General features: G+C 43.2%; 1 protein-coding gene across 1 annotated transcript in view; it reads left to right on the forward strand.

Annotated features, from left to right (window-relative positions):
• ankrd28b (ankyrin repeat domain 28b) overlaps positions 1-20,960 on the forward strand; it is a 67,862-nt gene extending 46,902 nt beyond the window's left edge. Inside the window, exons 8-28 of the mRNA XM_060053575.1 lie at positions 6,260-6,472; positions 11,556-11,634; positions 11,757-11,871; positions 12,455-12,537; positions 12,812-12,875; positions 12,952-13,020; positions 14,271-14,411; positions 14,565-14,676; positions 14,763-14,789; positions 16,524-16,598; positions 16,686-16,887; positions 16,981-17,068; positions 17,146-17,263; positions 17,432-17,651; positions 18,003-18,090; positions 18,200-18,283; positions 18,386-18,531; positions 18,658-18,740; positions 18,843-18,925; positions 19,062-19,153; positions 19,621-20,960. Of these exons, the coding sequence (XP_059909558.1) occupies positions 6,260-6,472; positions 11,556-11,634; positions 11,757-11,871; positions 12,455-12,537; positions 12,812-12,875; positions 12,952-13,020; positions 14,271-14,411; positions 14,565-14,676; positions 14,763-14,789; positions 16,524-16,598; positions 16,686-16,887; positions 16,981-17,068; positions 17,146-17,263; positions 17,432-17,651; positions 18,003-18,090; positions 18,200-18,283; positions 18,386-18,531; positions 18,658-18,740; positions 18,843-18,925; positions 19,062-19,153; positions 19,621-19,907 (2,469 nt within the window). The 3' untranslated portion in view covers positions 19,908-20,960. The remainder of the gene's footprint in view (positions 1-6,259; positions 6,473-11,555; positions 11,635-11,756; positions 11,872-12,454; positions 12,538-12,811; positions 12,876-12,951; positions 13,021-14,270; positions 14,412-14,564; positions 14,677-14,762; positions 14,790-16,523; positions 16,599-16,685; positions 16,888-16,980; positions 17,069-17,145; positions 17,264-17,431; positions 17,652-18,002; positions 18,091-18,199; positions 18,284-18,385; positions 18,532-18,657; positions 18,741-18,842; positions 18,926-19,061; positions 19,154-19,620) is intronic.
• The last annotated feature ends 300 nt before the right edge of the window (positions 20,961-21,260 follow it).

The raw sequence follows: 21,260 nt of genomic DNA on the forward strand, positions 1-21,260 counted from the left end.
AGGACACAATATTTTTGCTGCCGTTGTTTTTATATGCGTTTCTTGAAGGAAGGAAATATCAGCCTTGAGTGTGCGTAGATGTGCATAAACCTTTCTTCTCTTAAGAGGGCTATTGATCCCCCGTACATTCCAACTGACCAATGTAATTCCACCTTCACTGTGTTTACAAGATGTAGGTCTATCTGACATAATATGCTACATAAGGGAATTTTTAACATGACCATGCAAAAAGGAATATACAGTAAACTGAAAAAAAAAGATGTGCAGACAAAAAAAGAACATCGAACAGAACACATGAACATAGTAAAGGGGAGAGACAACCCCATGGAAAACGCTTCCATGCCCCAGACTTAAAGTTAAAGCTAAACTCGGGGGGCCAATAAAGGCCCAAGATAGCAAACAACTACTCCCCTCTCTCCAAGCAAGGGAGAGACTCCACCTCAACCGTGGATAATAATTGCAAATAAAACATTTGTCCTCTCAATTCTCAATGCGAGTTTGGTCTTTTTTTTTTTTTCTTACTTTCAATTTTGCTGATAATACAGAGATAAATTAGTCAACTTGCCGGCTTGACCCAACATCCATGTTCCAGTCCCGTGCCTCCAGACTCCAGACAGGCTGAAACCGTACCTGATTTTCCTGGCTCTGCATTTCTCCTTAATGTGCTGAAACACCTTCCGTTTCTTCATGGTAGCAGACGTTGGATCAGGAAAGATGAACACAGAGCGCCCGTCGTACTGCAGCGGCGTTTTCTCCCTGGCAAGCTTCAACATCAGCTCCTTCACCTGAAAGTGGTGTAGCTTTGCAATGATAGCCCTAGATTTACCATCTTTAGCAGGCGCTGCGCTTCGATGTGCACGATCCACATTCACGGGCCGGTCAAAATTCTCCTCTCCCAAAAGCTTCGGTAACAGCTTGGCAACAAACTCCGTCGGCCTACCGTTTTCAGCTTTCTCCTTGATTCCGATGATGCGGATGTTCTGCCTCCGGGAGCGGGCCTCAAGGTCGTCTAGCTTGGCTTCTTGTAGCGTGTACTGGGATTCAAGGCTAGCGTGTCGCCTCTCCAACTCTAGCCGTTTCTCGTGCGATTCCACGGCAGCCTCGGTTGACGACACACGTTCAGTAACGTCTGATAGAGCCGATTTGAGGGTGGATAGGGACCCTTTTAGCTCGTCGAATCTCACATCTACAGCGCTTTTCAATGCATTTATTGCTGCCAAGACGTCTTCGTTTGTAGCCGGGACTTTAGCATTAGCAGCTACAGGGCTAGCTGCAGTAGCGCCAGCTTCTTCAGTGGCCTCGGCATCGTTTTCGACAAAACCCTCTTCATCTTGGCTTTTTTCAGATTTATGCCCCTTGCCTTTTCTTGTCATTTTGTCTTTCTTGTTAGTTCAAACTCGCCAAAATTTAAATTAAGAACAAGAAGTGAGGTAAAAAGAAAAGTTGAGGCGGAGCTTCCCGCAAACACGTCTACTCCATAGCCAGGGTTGCCAGATTCCTTTTATCTGTAATTTAATAAAGACCTCATCCTATACCTTTCGATGTTTTAGAAATCCCAATGTCCTCGGTCATTCCGTTCTACTTCATTAGTTTGTCACATTCCAAAAATCTCCAAGTCTGAATAACAAGCTTACTTGTTGATATATTGTTTCTCCTCTTGACGAATGTACTTATTTCAAGTCGGTTTGGATAAAACTGTCTGCTAACTGCCCCAAATAAAGTACTTGGTAAGAATATTCAAATCTCCTCTGAGCCGTTGAGGTAGTAGCTTGCAGTTAAAAGTTTAAACAAGACCTATAATTTGGACTATGCACCCCATTTTAATGTACAATTATTTCATAGAATCAACTACTGTTTGAATGCCAGAGTAAACAACCAAACAACAGGTACTGATCACCCATTGTTGATGAAGGCCATCGGTAGCACTAGTAGAGCACACGCCTGCAAGGCAGCTGTTCCATGGGTCCAATACCATCGGGTACCTAATCTGGTAAGAAGACAGTGCTCCTCTATGGTCTACTACTAAGCAATGGTGTACTTCTTCCAGCAGAGCATGCACTGTTCTTGGGCACACATGGTGTGGTTGGAACGGAGCTGACTTTGTTGGCTGTAATGGGCTGGACTACATTTAAGCTATTTCCAGCTGACAAATGCAGTTTGCCAAAAAGGAACTAGTTTGCAGGTATGTTATTTCACGGGAGCTACATGAGCCTTGGAGCAGTGAAATAAGCCATGCATTTAAGACGGTTAGTTTAACAACATTTCTTGTCTTTAACGCTTCAAATTATTTTAAGAACCTCACTATGATTTGCCAAAAACAAACAAATTTAAACTATCAACACGCCAAAACACGTGATTGAATGAATATTGCTAAATAAAAGTCTGCACGTTTTTTTCATAAATGTTCATTATTTGTGTTTAAAGGTCCCATGGCATGCTACTTTATGGATGCTTTTATACAGGTGTTAGTGAGCCCCTAATACAGTACTTGACGAAAAAAAAAAAAATCAGCCTCAGTGCAGAATTAAAGCCACTACGAAGCCAGTCCCACTATGAGCTTTCCACAAACGTGCCGTTTTTTAGAGGCGGATCAAGGTGGAGGGTGTGGGTGTGGCCCTGAGCAGCTTGCGGCCATGCGCTCGTGTTTACAGTGGATGTATCGCAATGGCGAGGCGCACACAGCTTTTGGCCGTGTTCTGTAAATATTCTAGAAGACTATTTTAGACAAATGCTTGTCTTTATTTGAAGCACAATTATGTATACAAATAAAAATAAAGTGTTTCAAGTTTTTCACTGAGCTGAAATGGAACATTTCAATCTAAAGAATTTAGTAAAATAAAACATTTCCAAATAAAAGGGCTTGTGCGGGTAATTCAGACTCTCTGAATAACTACTCTCAGTAGTAGGGAAGGTTGGAACAGTAGGCTTAGTTTATTTTGAATGAAAAAACATTCTATGTTTTAACCTCGCTTGATTTTCCCCCTCTTTAGTCGCGTTTATTTTCTTTATACGTTTTAGTTACTCTGGCGCTCAGGTCGTTCACATATTTTTTTTAAACACAAGCAGTGAACAGGACCAGAGGCAAAGAACCGACCGAGCTATTTCTCTTATTGTCTTAGACCACGATATGATCCTACCATGAGTAGGGATTGGGATCATTAATATTTATTGATATAGATGCCATTTTCGATACTCATTAACGTTCCGAGTCTTTATCGATACCACTATCAATACTTTTCTATTAATTGTTGGAAATACAAAGCGTTTTTAGTGATGAGGAAAATATTTAGGAAATCAAATCATTTTAAATTAAATATGTAATTCTTAAAGGCACCCAGTGCAACTTTATGTAAACATTCAATGAAAAATAAACATTCAATTTCTAGTCTTTTATACACGTAGTAAGTTTCAATAACTCCATACCATTACATATCGACATTCAAGGAGCAAAGATGAGACGTCGTTGTGTGGTGAGAACTGATAGAAAATCGTAAACGACAACAATCGCCGGTGGGGAGAAGCCATTTTTCCATTGACTGGAAGCCTGCTTTATTTATTGTATGTTACAAAAAATAAAGAAAATGGCGGCATTGTTATCGATTTTGTATCAGTTCTCACCACACAACGACGTCTCATCTTTGCTGCTTAAATGTCGGTATGTAATGGTATGGAGTTATTGAAACTTACTACGTGTAAAAAAGACTAGAAATTGAATGTTTATTTTTAAGCCTCGAAAGTTGCACTGGGTGCCTTTTAATAAATATTGACATCAGTATTTTAAGTTATATAAACTAAAATGATTAGAGCACTATACAACTGTATTAGTAATACAGAAACATGAGTAATACAGTATTACTCATGTTTCTCACCAAAAAATCTATTTACTGTTTCTTTGTTATATTTGAACGCATCATGATAACCTAACAGTCGTTTTACTGAGCCAACCTCAACAAATCATCATGCAGCACATCTGAAACTTTATTTACTATTTAAGATAACCAGCTTGTATGCTATAGATTACATCACCGATTTCACTATTGGATTACTATTTTTAACTGACGGGACTAGCGACAATGTCTGTGTGTGCGATTACCGCTCGTAGCTTGAGTGGATGATTAAGACGGGCCCGCCTGTGGTGCGACAGGAGACGGAGGCTTTTCAACTTTTCGACGGTCGAAGGTACTGCATTTGGTCTTTATTTGATGCACAATGCTAATGTGCGTGGCCATTGAAGTTGTGTTCCCCCCTTTACAATAAATGATTTTCGCCCTTTTTGCCTGTTCAGCCATCCTCGCGAGCAAGGTTAACTGCCGGACTTCACTTGTTTTACTTGTAATACCTGTTTGCTTACAATTCCATTCGAAAACATTGGTGTTCATGCTGCAGTGATTGGATTGATTTTGCCTAAATGAGAGGTTTTGTTTTCCATTATTTTCTTCTCAGGAAGCACCAGAATACTTATTTGACATGTTATATCCTATGGATTAGAAAGCCCCCAGACCCTCTACAGGTGTTGGGTTTACAAACGTCAACATTTTCTCCTCCGGAGAGTTGGCCGGTCTGAAATAAAATGTACTTACAGAGTGGAAATCCATACATAAGTTACCTTTTGAAAGGGAACCCCCTGGTGTGTGTGTGTGTGTGTGTGTGTGTGTGTGTGTGTGTGTGTGTGTGTGTGTGTGTGTGTGTGTGTGTGTGTGTGTGTGTGTGTGTGTGGTGGTGTTGTGAACAGTGGTGACAGTGTGTGTGTGGTGGTGTTGTGAACAGTGGTGACAGTGTGTGTGTTGTGAACAGTGGTGACAGTGTGTGTGGTGGTGTTGTGAACAGTGGTGACAGTGTGTGTGTGGTGGTGTTGTGAACAGTGGTGACAGTGTGTGTGGTGGTGTTGTGAACAGTGGTGACAGTGTGTGTGTGGTGGTGTTGTGAACAGTGGTGACAGTGTGTGTGTGGTGGTGTTGTGAACAGTGGTGACAGTGTGTGTGGTGGTGTTGTGAACAGTGGTGACAGTGTGTGTGTGTGTGGTGGTGTTGTGAACAGTGGTGACAGTGTGTGTGTGTGGTGGTGTTGTGAACAGTGGTGACAGTGTGTGTGTGGTGGTGTTGTGAACAGTGGTGACCGTGTGTGTGTGTGGTGGTGTTGTGAACAGTGGTGACAGTGTGTGTGTGGTGGTGTTGTGAACAGTGGTGACAGTGTGTGTGTGTGGTGGTGTTGTGAACAGTGGTGACCGTGTGTGTGTGTGGTGGTGTTGTTGTGAACAGTGTATCAGTGTTGGCGCTAAGGGGGGGCATTTGGGGGCCGTGCCCCCCCTAGCGGTCATTAATGCCCCTCCTACCACAGGTCATTATTTTATTTATTTTCCAGATAATGACCGGCGTTCTATACATTATCCCTTACATTACACGGGTCTTCTTAATGCTGTGGAAATCGCAAGGTCCAGTTTTAGAACGCGGCAATTTAACTATTTCTCTTCAGCCAATCACAGCACAGAACAACTTGTACGTCACGGCCTTACTCTCCCGGTACCGTACTGTCCACTCCAGCATAAAAATATCAGATTGAAATATCCGATATCCGGAGAATGACAAAACGCAGTAACTCTAGCCTACTCTCAAGCAAAATAAAAATAAAACTAATTGCAAACCTAACTAATCTAACCTAACCTACGCAAATAATGCTGTTGCGGCTCTCAGCTGTGCCAGAGCGTTCACAGTTGCTAGGGAAACCACCTAGCGTCGCAGCCCGTTGCAGCGCGTTGCAGCCAGTGTGAACGGCCCAGTTTTAGAACGTCGCAGCCCGTCTCGTCGCAAGGAGTTGCGAGTTGCAAGCCGTTGCAAGGTGAATCTTTGGTCTGAACTGGGCTTAAAGCTTATATGTTGTCAGGGGTGTTTTTGATAATTGTGGAGGCTGTTCTCTAGGTTTATAAACAGTGCCAGGCCTACTTAATGTTTTTTTGGAGGTTCATAAACTGTTGATGTGAATAAACTATTTATGACATAGCAGAGGTGGTTAAACTCAATTTATTTGCGTTTAGCATCCACGACAGCCCTCCCCCTTTTTTTGCGTTCAAATATTTCACAAAAGGCAGTGCCCCCCCGCTGGCGACCCATGCCCCTCCAGTAGATCTGCTCTGGAGCCGACTCTGCAGTGTATGTGTCTGGTGTTGTTGTAAACAGTGGTGCCCGTGCAGACCGCGTATGTGTGTGTGGTGTTGTTGTAAACAGTGGTGCCCGTGCTGACCGTGTGTCTGTGGTTCTAACAGATCAATGAGCCCAACGTGTATGGCAACACGCCGCTGCACGTGGCGTGCTACAACGGACAGGATGTGGTGGTGAACGAGTTCATTGAGAACGGCGCCAACGTTAACCAGGTGAACGAGAAGGGCTTTGCGCCGCTCCACTTCACTGCCGCGTCACGCCACGGGGCCCTCTGCCTGGAGCTGTTGGTCTGCAACGGTGCAGAGGTCAACATCAAGGTGAGCAGGACCCCTAGCCCCTTGGCTGTGGTTCCTTAATGACGGCTATTAGCTTCCTACAGTGAAGTCCACAGGAGAATAAGAATCATAACGATAATAGTTTGTTTGTTCGTTCTTTCTTTCTTTCCTCCTTCCTCAATTTTTCACCTAGACTCCATTTAAATGTTATCTTTTTTTTTTAAACATGGGAGTCATATTAGTACTTCTGGTGTAGGTGTCGTATTGACTTGGCTACCAGATCGACTCGGAGGTTTCATTCATTCCCATGTTATTCCCAAGTATTAGCGATCTCCTTTAGTTTTCTGATCTATGAATAATAATTATTATATAATTAGGGGTCCAAGCCAACAGGTTGGATCCCTATTGTTTTTGTAGTTAGGGGTCCAAGCTAACAGGTTGGATCCCTATTGTTTTTGTAGCGATTGTTTTTATTAGGGGTCCAAGCCAACAGGTTGGATGCCTATTGTTTTTGTAAGGATTTTTTTTATTATTAGGGGTCCAAGCCAACAGGTTGGATCCCTATTGTTTTTGTAGTTAGGGGTCCAAGCCAACAGGTTGGATCCCTATTGTTTTTGTAGCGATTGTTTTTATTAGGGGTCCAAGCCAACAGGTTGGATCCCTATTGTTTTTGTAAGGATTTGTTTTATTATTAGGGGTCCAAGCCAACAGGTTGGATCCCTATTGTTTTTGTAGCGATTGTTAGGGGTCCAAGCCAACAGGTTGGATCCCTATTGTTTTTGTAGCGATTATTATTAGGGGTCCAAGCCAACAGGTTGGATCCCTATTGTTTTTGTAGCGATTATTATTAGGGGTCCAAGCCAACAGGTTGGATCCCTATTGTTTTTGTAAGGATTTTTTTTATTTATAGGGGTCCAAGCCAACAGGTTGGATCCCTATTGTTTTTGTAAGGATTATTATTATTCCCAGCTAGAAGTGGTACCACAGCCCAAACCGTAAATGGTGCACACACGCCAATTGCATGGCTAGATCCAGGTACGTGAGGTGACCGCAGACGACCAAATCCAGACATGCCGGCCACTAGGTGGCGCTATACCAAGGAATACGCGTTTGGGGCTATAAGTCCCACACCGAACCTCCCACAGTCCAAAACGTTAGACACACAGATTCACTGGAGTCTGCTGCATCTTTTGGCATAGGCCACGCCCATTTGCGTCCATACATTTATTTCGCAAAAACACGAAAACCGCTAAACTGTATTTTCGCTACTCCCACATTTCTTGACCAATCAACACCAAGCATCGGATCGAGTCCAAATTTTACACACATGTTGGTGCTAACCTTAATGTCGTTCGATAAAAAAATCGGAATATTTCGCCATTAGGGGGCGTAATAAACGAGGAAATTGTATATCTTCTACAAAATTTCGCCATCAGGGGCCGCCATAAACGAGGGAATTGTTCATCTCCCAACTGGCCAAAGGAATGTTCTGAAAACGCGTTTGGGGATATAACTCCCACACCGAACCTCTCACAGTCAAAACCTTTATATCCACAGGTTCACGGTAGCGTTTTGAACACATGCTTCGCGTTGTGCCGGCGAAATGCACATTTCTTGGACCCCTGCATAACTGCTTGCAGTTCTAGTTATAATAATAATCTAATGTACAAATTATTGTTGCATATACTTGGTTTATAGATTAAAGAAGAATGGGTTAACTCCATTCACTGAACGGGGCGATCCACTTTATTTCCAGCGCTCCCAACAGAGTCAAAACAGCGACCCACACGCAGACACTTCCGTTCTCCTCCTGCAGAATAAGAGTCCCTAACAGGAACTGGGTTACATATGCATTCATCAGTGCTTTTAGACGTGTTTCCAATGGCTTTGTTTGTGCGAAAGAACGGGCTGCGTTCAATGAAATCAAAACCAAAACGGTTTGAGCCTTCTTTTTAAGTCCATGATTGAGCCCCGTTTATAAACAACCCTTCCGGGTTTTGTCCGTTGGCTTGTGTCGATACGTCAAGTGTCGATACGTCATCTGTAAGCGCAGGACCCCGAGTCGATCTGGCAGCCGAGTCAATCCGGTACCCAAACCGGCTTCGTTTTCAGTTGGTCTCATTGATGTACGTTGGCGCTGGAGCGTGAGGACGTTTTTTCACGCTGATCGGGCTACTTTTGGAGGACGTTCAGGCAGTGTTGCCAGATTGGTCTTTTTTTCCCGCTCTATTGGGCTACTTTTAATCACAACGGCTCGCTATTCTCTAAAGAGACACACACACACACACACACACACACACACACACACACACACACACACACACACACACACACACACACACACACACACACACACACACACACACACACACACACACCAGCAATGCAGGGCAATACATTTGACCTTTTACATTTTTAGCAATACTTTGCGCTTTTCATTCAGCTGTCACTTTATTTGTTTCCAACCATTTACTTTTTCTTAAATGGTGTGCATGTTTACATTTTTACTCCATTTAGACTATTCAACTTTGGTCCAAATCCCTTCACTTGATTTAACCCATTTAACCTTTCTTTTTGTCTGAATTAGTGATCAATCGATATATCAGCCGGCCGATATTATTGGCTGATATTTGCGTTTCTACGTGTATCGGTATCACCAAATGGTTTTATACATTTTCTTAATAGGCCTACACTTTCCATTATGGGAAAGTATGTTATGCTATTGAGCAAGTAAAACATAACAGCCACTTGCGCTTCGGGCAAGTGGCTTAGAGAGCTTAAAGTCAAGGCCAGACAATTGTTATTGTGTTTAAGTACATGTAATTAAAGAGGACTAAGGTTTTTTTTAAGTCCAAATGTATTGTTGACATTGTCTGTGTCCTGTGGGGTATTCCACGAACTGAGGTTTAACAAACAGAGTTAACGCTGAACTCTAGGTTGATTGACCCTGTGCCAACTAAACCAGAGCTGTTGGTTCCACAGCACGGGTTATGCAATAGTTCAATCAACACGGGTTTGGCTAACAAAGGGTTGTGCGCGTCCACGCCAAACCTATAAAGACGTGATGTATGGATCATGGAAACCATGATCGAAATGGCGAAACTTGCCGCTTATTTGAATTAAATGGAACTCCAGGTACTCCTAGAGAGCTATGACGAGGAGAAGGACATATCACAAGGAAGGGGAACTCTAAAGCCCCTGCAACCGAGAGAACCAAAGCCTGGCAGCGGATCACTGACCGCGTAAATGTGTAAGATGTCAAAAGCATGATCCTTAATATTTGAGCCATGAATCTATTCATATCCAAGTTAAGCATTCTTAATGTTCCTACCACATAACCCTTTTCTTCTAAAAAAATATGTTCTCCGATGGCTCCCAAGCGGTCAGCGGATCAAGTAAAAATGAAGTATAAAAACATCATACAAACTGTTAAGCTTTTCCCACCATTGTATTGGTATATTTTGTCGGTCCAGCATTTAAATTGTCATACCATATTTGTCACTCCTGCATTTATATATGCCCTTTTTTTAATTCAATCGTAAAAAGGCAGACCGTTGGCAAACTGGATCTGGCCCTCAAATTGTCTTGACCCCGGTGGAGGAACTGGCAATAGACATAAATTCAGGGCACCCTGGCACCTGGAGGTACCTCCTCAGAGAGTCAGGGGCCATGTGAGGGTACCCCACTGGTTGAATGTAGGTTTTTCTGTTTTTCTTGTATTTTAGATTTTGTTTGTTTTCGAAGTAACGCATGCAAACCGTGTGCGTGCCACAGCGCAAATGTTCCAAATGTTTTTTTGGTTACTGGGTAGAAAACCTAAAAGTGACAATTCATCAACTTCACAGATCAAGATGGATTAGTGCTTGTAATGGAGCCGCCGGCTACGATCGAACATTCTCCAGTGGATGTAAGTCCGTTAGGACTATTTTGTACTTTCTGTTGTAAGCGCCTCTCGGCAAACTCTTTGTATGATAGGAGGCCGATGAAAATCTTGGTCCGCACGTGGATGGGGTTGGCTATGTAAGGCTGGAGAAGGCTATATTAAAGATTTACGCGAGAATCTATATCTCTCCAGCAAAAAGTCATCCGGATATGCCAAGATGTCGGGCCGTGGTCTTATTAATTGCTCCCGGTGGATTGCAAGAATAATTTGCGCTCCGATTTCGCCTCTCATCAAAAGGGCCTGCCATTGTGAACACATGAAATCTGCGGTGAACGCGGGTTTAAATACCCAAAACCGGGTTATGTTCCAAACTTAACCTGCGCAAAACTTGCTCCGACCAGGTTTGTTTCAGAGCATATGTTTCTATAGTAACTAACACACCGTGTTCATTTTGGAACGGAAAACCTAGGGTTACCGCAAACCCTGGGTTAACTTACCCGGTTATGTGATAAAACTGGCTTTGTGGAATACCCCTCAGATATAAATCAGCCATAATTTTTCTTCAGCTCATATCAATCCATCATTCCAAACAATTGTTTAGCAGCTCCAATAGCTGTATATTTGTTTTGTCGTTGCTGCATTTTAGGCAGTGTGATAATTCTGAATGCCGAGCAACGTTTCAATAAGTCGCAGGAGTACGTGTAGACGTACTGTACGTGTAGGAGGCTGTGTTTTTAACGGATTGTAGACTTGGTGTTCAGAGGTGAGGTGCTCAGTTCCCGGTTGTATGGATTTACGTAAACGAGGACCTAAACATAATTGCAACATTTGTCCTGCTTAGCCATGTTTCTGCAACCAGTGGGTCAAAGCAAATTGTTCCAAAATTTACTACCATGCTCATGACCAGGACAAGTCTCAGTTTTTGAGCATTCGCAGTGGCGTGTAAACACAGAATCCAAACTTGTTGATTAGTTTGTGTGTGGGAGAGGGCAGTTTGTTTGCACTTCAAAACAAAGATCCAGCTATGGGAGCTGCCCAACAGTCGTTGGTGATACAGTGGAGGTTAACGGCTCACCAACTGCCTAACGTCAGTATATGGCAAAAGCGTTGAGCTTAACCCAAACCACGCCTCAGTAACATTTCCACATGGCCTATCTCAACACCTACCCTGGGGTCTTCACATACTGACCAAATCCTTAAAGGCATTTGAAAATAATATCAGTTCCTTCTCCACCAATGCAGAGTAAAGATGGAAAGACTCCTCTCCATATGACGGCCATCCACGGGCGGTTCTCGAGGTCTCAGGCGGTCATAAAGAACGGTAAAGATTATTAGCTGTTTATTCCCCTCCATCAGTGTTTTATTATCTTAATCCAGAAATTCAGTGCATTAAACCACCTTGTTGAGTTGCAACTTTCATTTCGGCTCACTCTCTTCCTCTAGGGGCGGAAATCGACTGTGAAGATAAGAATGGGAACACTCCGCTGCACATTGCGGCTCGATACGGACACGAGCTGCTGATCAGCACGCTCATCACCAATGGCGCTGACACCGCCAAGTGAGTGTGCCATGCCCTGGCTCCCAGGTGGGCCGGGCCCTCGTTTCTGTTTGTATTGCAGTATAACATGTTTGACTTGTAGAAAAAAATACCTGGTCATTCATATAGAAGCTTGCTTAGTTAGCATATACTGTAAGAACATTTAATGATGTGTTTTACCTATTTTAATATGTACAATAATGCATACAAATGCCAAAATGCACAGCGATCTTTTTAAGATGTCTGTCTAGGATGTAAATTTTTGTATGCTTCTGCAGGGTCTTGTCTCAGCCCTTGACGAAGTCCACTGTCAGTTGGTCTACAGCTTACTATGGCTGCCATCGATTTCTATTTATCTGGCTCTCCCTTCACTTTACTTCCTAAAAGAGAGGAATTCCAGCCTGTTGGATGGCCTTCCTTTGTTGTACGCCAGCTTAATTTAGCTACTTTTACCAGACCTGAGATGGATTAAATGTCCTCAATCCACAATATTGGTGCATTGGTACCACTGCCATACAACAGATAAAACCTTTTTTTTGTGCGATTTTCTTTTAGCTCAAGTATGTTCCTATGAATTTGAGTTTAATTTTAGTGTTTTTTTCAGACGAGGTGTTCACGGGATGTTCCCATTGCATCTGGCAGCTCTTAGTGGATTCTCTGACTGCTGCCGGAAGCTCCTCTCATCAGGTATGCTATGCTTTATTACACTTTTATCTACTGGCTTCACTCCCAACAAACATAATATTGCATGCAATAAAGTCAACAATCAAAATGTCCTACAGTATGCTTATGTTCTTTTGTCATTTATTTGTTTCCAGGTTCTTTAAACCCAATTATGTCAACCCATTATAAATAGGTGGAAACATCTCATCATATATATATTTTAGTATCTGATGTACACAGTGGTGTGAAATAAATAATGTGGTTCATATGCGGCTAACTATCATCCATTCTGTTGAAGGCTTTGATATCGACACTCCAGACAACTTTGGGAGGACCTGTTTACACGCTGCAGCAGCTGGGGGGTAAGGACACTTGCACTCCAAAGTCCTCATCTCGCCTACTTCCTTTATTTATGCTTATTGTTCTCATGCCTTCCAGGAACTTGGAATGTCTCAACCTCCTCCTGAACACTGGAGCAGACTTCAACAGAAAGGACTCCTTTGGCAGGTCGGTACCATTGCCAAGTGCTTGTTTCTTCTCAGATCTTTCAAGTTTTCTTTTAACAGTTTGGTTGAATTAATATTTAATTATTTAACATTTATAATAACATTGTATTTACATGGGGTGTAACGTTTCACCGATATGAATCGATGCACCGACTTAAACGTTGCAAATCGGTTGCGTGAACCTTTAGCCTGATATCATACCGGTTCAATACAGATCAGAAAAATGGAATTTAAGGATGAGGGCGGCTCCCTGTTTGTGTATGTTTATGGCACGTGCTATTTTAGTGATTCTTGAATATAGATATTAGTGGGTCCCTAACACAGTATTTAAAGACGTTACCGAAATTCAGCCATGGTGCAGAATTACAGCTACTACGAGCCAGTCGCACATTGAGCTTCACCCAAACGCTCAGTTTCGGTGTCTGTAGCTTTAATGCTAATGAGGAGGAGAGAGGCGGGTCAAGGAGGAGGGTGGGGCTGTGGCCCTGAGCAGCTTGCGGCCATGGTACCATGCGCTCTGTTTACAGTGGATGTATCACAATGGCAAGGCGCACACAGCCTTTGGCCGTGTTCTATAAATATTAAAACACTAGAATATAGAATATATAACACTAGGGAGTCCTGGAGCTCTATATCTAAATAATATCATATCATCTATATTATCTCGGCCAAAGATGTGTGCGCCTCCAGACGATATTATGAATCTCAAACGACACTGCGTCTGGTTCTCAGACGTCTCTGGTTCTCCCTCTTCCACATCAATCTGAAGTAGACTGAAATGCGACATGGAGGTGGAAGGGATTGTTGCCCGCTATTGTTGACTGAATCTCTCCCCCGGAGCCTCGCTGCCCGCTGTCGAGGGACCACTGCCTCGGCAGCGGGGCTCAAGCGGGGCTCAAGCGGGAGACAATCGCGGGCAACAATCCCTTTCTCCTCCATGTTCATGTATTTCAGGGAGCCCAAGCCAAAGTTCCTTTCCCCCAATTCCTTCTCAGCCATGGCTGAGATAACCCTCACTACAGTCTTGTGGTGGAAATACCAGAGACATCAAAAACCCGACGTGTTATGCATAAAACCAACAGCAGAAAGGTTATCCAAATAACACAGAAGTGTACAGCACCTGCATTACAGTGTGTGTATTCACACACACACATGTGGCGCTCGCACGGTCGTAGCTGATTGGGCAAAGCAGACAAAGGGGCGGTAACATTTCCCCTTATGACAATTTTCATTGCATCTTGTTTCACCTAGAACGCCGCTGCACTACGCTGCCGCTAACTGTAACTACCAGTGTCTGTTTGCCCTGGTGGGCTCCGGGGCCAGCGTCAACGACCTGGACGAGAGGGGCTGCACACCGCTGCACTACGCCGCCGCCTCCGACACAGACGGGAAGTAAGAACAACCTGTTGACATTTCAAGTTAATAATGCTGTGGCCTTGTTGGAGTATCCAAGTCCCATGCATGCTCCCTTCCAGTTGATATAACTCTACAGTTGCATTGACTTTTGCCTTTTCTTTTACTAAAGTGTATCTCTTGTTTGAACAGGTGCCTTGAGTACTTGCTGCGAAACGATGCCAATCCAGGGATCAGGGATAATCAGGGGTACAATACGGTGCACTATGCCTCTGCATACGGACATCGCCTCTGTTTGGAGCTGGTGAGGCTTTGTGAGGCTTTTATTGCATTGTCCATATTGTCCCATTCCGTAGTCATGTCTAATGGTTGATCCTTTATCCTTCACAGATCGCTAGCGAAACGCCTCTAGATGTGGTGAGTGTCTGTTATTGAATTACGCAAGTAACACACTCGTGTGTATTAGAGCTATAACACTTCAGTTGAGTCTTGGTCCAGTTATATGTAAATATTATGTATAAATAAATTTGAGGCTGACAATAATAGATTTTAGGGGACAATGCCGACACCGATATTAGGGAGTAAAACATTCCCCATAACGATATATCGGCCGATTTTTTAAATCGAGATCTATTAGCCGTCATTTGATGTATATATCGTGGTATCCTGGGGCTGGACTAGCAATGCTTCGAGCCACAGCAACATCAAAGTAAAACCATGAGCTAAAGGGACCAATGACCTGTAGTATGGGGAGCAGCATCAACCTTCCCACAGAACATCATAATAATAATAATGCATTTTTTATGGGCGCCTTTCTTGACACTCAAGTTCACCTTACAAAATCCAACATTCATAAGAGCAAGCAAAAAACAACAAAATAATAAAAATGTTCAAGAGGAAAGAGTGGGGTCATTCTAGTCACAAGAATGCAACTGACTTTAAGGGATTAGGCTTGTCTGAATAGATGAGATTTGAAAGTGATAATGGAACTGGAGTGTTGGATGTCATGAGACATAGAATTCCAGAGGTGGGGGGCTGAGCGACTGAATGCTCTTGACCCCATGGTAACCAGGCGAGCAGGATGATGTAAAACTAATGTGTGTGTGTGTTTGTCTTTTTAAATGAGAAAACCAGCAGTAATGTTTAAAATGTATTTAAATCCTGCATCTTCAACTGCCGACTAAAGAGCTGATTATGGATCACGCAACGACATGACCACGCACTTGCTTCGACGTAGTCTTGAACCTTTATGGTTCTGTGTCGGGTTTACCTGTCACTATGCATGTCCGTGGTAAAGAGAGAACAAATAGTTGGTCTTTGTCTGTGCATTATATTACTTTACAACTGGTCTACCACTAGAAGTTTTGATTATGGTATGGATTCTAGCAACCTGAGAGCTGAATATGACTCAAACAATGGGCAACAAAAACAGAAGATGGGCTAGTTGGTTGTCATTCAAATTCAAATTCAAAAAAACTTTATTTGTCCCCAGGGGGCAATTGAGGGCACATAGCAGCAGCATTACAACGGACAGGGCCATGTCCAAACAAAAAACAAACAAAAACAAAAACACAGCATTGCTACCTGGCAGACAATACACACAAGCACAGGTGTCTACAAATACACACATTTATATAAATATGTATAAAATATGCAATGTCGTTGTCTATTATGGTCATTACATTTGAAGTCTATATGACCGAATACAAAACGTCTCCACTTTTTACAGATTACTAGTGAGTAAAAAAGAAAATGTAGTAGTTAGCGGACCCATCACCTTAAACAGCTCATGTTTGGAACAAGGATGAGGATCGTTCACTAGCCCTCTGCGCTTGCCATTCTCTACCTTTATGTTGTTCTCTTCTTATCACTCAGCGTAACAATCACTGATGTTATTGATAATCTTCTTTTGTTGCTGGCTGCTTTTATAGTGCATTTGTCTAGAATAATTATATTCCAAAATATGCGAAATACAGGCATCCTCTTTTTCATTATCCCTTTACAATCTGAACTGCGTGCGCACCAAAATCATATATTTTTTTAAAGAGATTGTTACTCCCCTAATTTGTGTATGCTGAGGCTTTATGAATCCAGCCAGCATCTTGATGTGGTTAGAAGGTTTTGACTTTTCTTTTTTTGTGGCTTGTTCAGTTAATGGAAACCTCAGGGACGGACATCATGAACGACTCGGATGTCAGAGCTCCCATCAGCCCGCTGCACCTCGCCGTAAGGACACCCAAAAACCCTTGAGAGAGAAAAGGCCTGTGATAACCAACAGATACAGTGTGAGTTCATTGTTTTGATCTCTTCCAGGCCTACCACGGCCACCACCAGGCTATGGAGGTGCTGGTGCAGTCCCTGCTGGACCTGGATGTGAGGAACGGCCAGGGGCGCACGCCTCTGGACCTGGCCGCATTCAAGGGCCACGTGGAGTGTGTGGATGTCCTGATCAACCAGGGAGCCTCCATCCTGGTTAAGGACTACACCCTAAAGAGGACGCCCATCCACGCCGCAGGTCGCAAGACACTTCTTTTTCTTTCAGTAGCCTTGTGTCACATGAGTTGTGGAGACCTTTTTGAACAACGTTACTTATCTTCTCCACCCACAGCCACCAACGGTCATTCAGAATGTTTGCGTTTGCTGATCGGAAATGCTGATCTTCCCAGTGCCCCTGACATTCAGGATGGGAATGGACAGTAAGTAAAGCGGTTGAACTCCAGGAACAGTCTGCAGTGTTTGAAACCAGACATTTGACATTTGTTGTGATTCTCAGGACCCCTCTGATGCTGTCTGTGCTGAGCGGACACACGGACTGCGTCTATTCCATGTTGAATAAGGGTGCAAGTGTAGAAGCCAAAGACAAGTGGGGTCGGACAGCTCTTCACAGAGGAGTGAGTAAGACTTCATATACATTCTTTCAAATATCTGATATCAGCGAAAATGTCCCCGCCTAACCTTCTGAAGGCCTCTGATACATCAGTGGGTTGAAGGTTAATCTGCCTGTGATTGATCCCCCTGACGGGGAAACCCCTTGTTAATTGGACCCCGACGTTTGTCAGGCGGTGACGGGACATGAGGAGTGTGTGGAGGCCCTGCTGCAGCACAGCGCCAACTTTCTGGTCCGTGACTGCAAGGGGCGGACCCCCATGCACCTGGCCGCAGCCTGTGGACACATCGGTGTGCTGGGGGGCCTGCTGCACGCCGCCCAGTCTGTAGAGAAACTTCCTGTCCTCACAGACAACAAGGGCTACACCCCTTTGCACTGGGCCTGTTACAACGGTACGCAGCATCTTTCACACTGATTGGTTAACCTGTTATTTATCGCAGCTTACCTTGTTTTATGTGCTTGACTGAATAATCTAAATCCTACCAACTGTGGTTCCTACTCACTTTTCTACAGCTACACTGCACTCTGTCAAGTTTTCTTTTACAACTTGCTGTGGCTTATTTTGTAGTTACTGTAATGGTTTTCACATTCCCGAATTGTTCTCAGCCTCACAAGCCGCTTTTGAAAAACGCATCTGCTTAATTTCATAAATGTAAATGATGTACCCCGACAAATCTTTACTTGGAAGATTCGAATGATGTCACAACCATGCCCCATGTGTTTAAATGCCCTCAATACCTCAGGTCACGACACATGCGTGGAGCTACTGCTGGAACAGGAGGTGTTTCACAAGACAGAGGGCAACTTGTTCAGTCCCCTCCACTGTGCTGTGTAAGAGCCTTCCATCCTCCTCCTCATCACAGCTTAAGGGAAGGGACATGAGTGTGCCGTTTGAATCTTGATTATGCTGATATTAATGTTATATTTTTTTCTTGTTCAGTATCCATGACAACGAAGGAGCTGCAGAGATGCTAATAGACACAATTGGGCCAGGAATTGTGAATGCAGCCGACACCAAAAACAGGTACGCTATTAATCATCTTGCCTTAGCATTGCAGTTCTGTGCTGGAAACGTTCATTTTTGCATTAATTGAACTAGAGCAATTGATGGTTTTGTGTTGGACAGGACGCCACTGCACGCAGCCGCCTTCACGGACCACGTGGAGTGTCTCCAGCTGCTGCTCAGCCACAACGCACAGGTCAACAGCACCGACTCCACTGGGAAGACCTCGCTCATGATGGCAGCAGAGAATGGCCAGACCAATGCTGTCGGTACGGCCACCCCCCTCCAAACAAACAATATACAATATATCAAGTCATTATATTGCTATGTAAATTGTCTACGAAAGCCCTTTCAACGTGTATGGAAAATGTATTCTCGTTTATGTTCTTGTACAGAGCTGTTGGTTAGCAGCGCAAAAGCGGATCTCACGTTGCAGGACGCGGTTAAGAATACTGCGCTTCATCTAGCCTGCAGTAAGGTCTGTACTGCCACAACATTATGCTGGTCTTAGATTTTTAGGGACATTATTCTTTGTATAGTATTAAATTCCTATCAACATATTTATCTCTATCCTTTTTAGGGACATGAAACCAGTGCCTTGTTGATATTGGAGAAGGCTACAGACAGAAACCTCATCAATGCGACAAACTCAGCCTTACAAACGTATGTTTTGCATCTCCTGATGCATCAATCGGCTCCGTGGCTATGAATGCTTTTAATTCATGTCCTCTGAGGCTGTAGATGAATGTCTATACAGAACTGATCAATGATTATTATTGTCATTATTTAATCTCTGAAGGCCTCTTCATGTGGCTGCAAAGAACGGTCTCACAGTGGTGGTCCAAGAGCTGTTGGCAAAGGGAGCCAGTGTGCTGGCCGTTGATGAGAATGGTGAGCTCCTGGATTCAACTTCCTCCACTTATTCTACATGGTTACTATTCAACACGGACATCCCCATTTTAAATTAATCTTCTAGTGCCAGGGCTAGTACTTATTAATTAATAAGTACAAATGGGTGGTGAACAAACTCCATTGAAATAGCTATCAAATCATGAGAAATTTTGTAAAACAACTAAGATATTGTTTTGTGATACCCACCTGTTATAGGCTATGAATGATACACTTTTTAATCTATAATGTATCACAATTTGATGTTTTTAATTTTGTTACACTAATAAACCTTAGAAATGTCACTTTAGTTCACTGTAATGAACCTTATTGGAAAAGTATAAAATTGGATTTGCGTAGTGTTATTCATATTGTAATAAAGCCATATATTGGGATAATGGTTATATGAGAAGTGCTTACCACTCATAAAGTAACCAACTTCCCTTCCCCTTGTCTGTGGTCATCTGCAGGTTACACCCCAGCCTTGGCGTGCGCCCCCAACAAGGATGTGGCCGACTGCCTTGCTCTCATCCTGGCTACCATGATGCCTGTGTTCCCCTGCACCCAGGCCCCAAGCCTGCCCTTCAGTGCAATCAACCACTACACCACGACCAGCCCCTCCAAGAGCATCACCTTCGACAGCCTGCCGGCACTGCAGGACGAGCACAGCTCCTACTGCAGCTTTAACAACATCAGCCACCACGACGGCTCCTACAAGGACGAGGAGCTCAACGACTCCGACTCCGAGACCTACTGAGGGACCTGGAGCAGGACGCACCCCCCCCACTCTTATACACCACGCGTACACGTACAGAAACACACACGCTGTGTCTTAAAAATCACCACTCCAGCTTGGACAGAGAACGAACAGACGAGCCAAACAGGAGCCTTAAGTGTCCCCTCAGAGACAGACGGAGGGGGAGATATGGCGATCAAGCGAGAGGGGGGGGTAGAGATGTTTCATACGTCCCAAACCCCCCCCCCCCCCCTGACCTCATTCAGCACAAGGTGTCTTTCACAGCAGATTGTGGACTGGAACAGTGAACTGCTGCCCCAGCAGCCCACCGAGACCTTCAGCGCTATTTACTGACTGCGTTGACAGGGTGTTCAGCTTATCTTTACATGGCAATAAACAAAAGAGTTGAAGAGGGAGTGTAGCACTGAGTAGAAAACTGAGAGGGACCAAACAAAATGTTGATACATTTTGAAGCCGGTTTTAACTGTGTAAATTGGGCTTGGACATTGATGGTTATTCGGATACATAAATTGAAGGCCACATTTCAAATTGTCATAGCGATAAGCGGCTGAACAGGGCATACTACAGGAGGCTTATTTTAAACACCAGAGTTTTAATGTACCCATTTTAATTTCTTTAAACTCCTAGCCTCAAGGAACATAGTATTGGTTAAACAAAGTAATTATAAAAATGAGATGTGCAAGAAGGTTGTTTTTAAGTTGATCATGTGATGAATAAATTATTTGTGTTCTATAAGTTCTATTTATGTCATTTTGTGCCTTCATTTTTTGCTAAAACCAATGGCTGGGTTTGTAGGGGCAGTTGTGACAGAAATCAATGACGTACAGAACCTAGGTAAGTAGTGTATTTGTTCTTAAAGCACTGACACAATACTAAGGGTGTCGTTATGGCATGCCTTGCATTCTGAAGATAAACACTGTAAACCAATGGTAGAACAGCATTTGTATATCTTCTCTTCGACATACGTTAATCGATGTACTGGACAGGTTTTGCTTGTTCTCACGAAAAATAACAAGCATCTGATATTGTCGACTATTAAAAACTTCTGTTTGATCCTTTGAAGATTCATTTGAACTGGAAATCTGCTCCGATCTATTTGCTAGTTTCATCTAAATATAAGAAATTATTTTCCAAGCTTTTCTTAAAAGATTAAACGAGCATGTTCATAAAACAATGACTGTGAATTCAATGCTCCAATGAATTATTTTGAGTACCTGAGATTGCTGTCTATTTTATGAGTAATAAATGCATAATGATATTTAACAAGAAACTCATTGATTTTTTTTTTCTGAATATTAAAACCTTTAGTCTAGACAAAAAGAAAGTCTCTTGGTTGTTGACATTTTTGCTAAT

Source organism: Gadus macrocephalus, chromosome 6, assembly GCF_031168955.1.
Source record: "Gadus macrocephalus chromosome 6, ASM3116895v1".
NCBI lineage: Eukaryota > Metazoa > Chordata > Actinopteri > Gadiformes > Gadidae > Gadus > Gadus macrocephalus.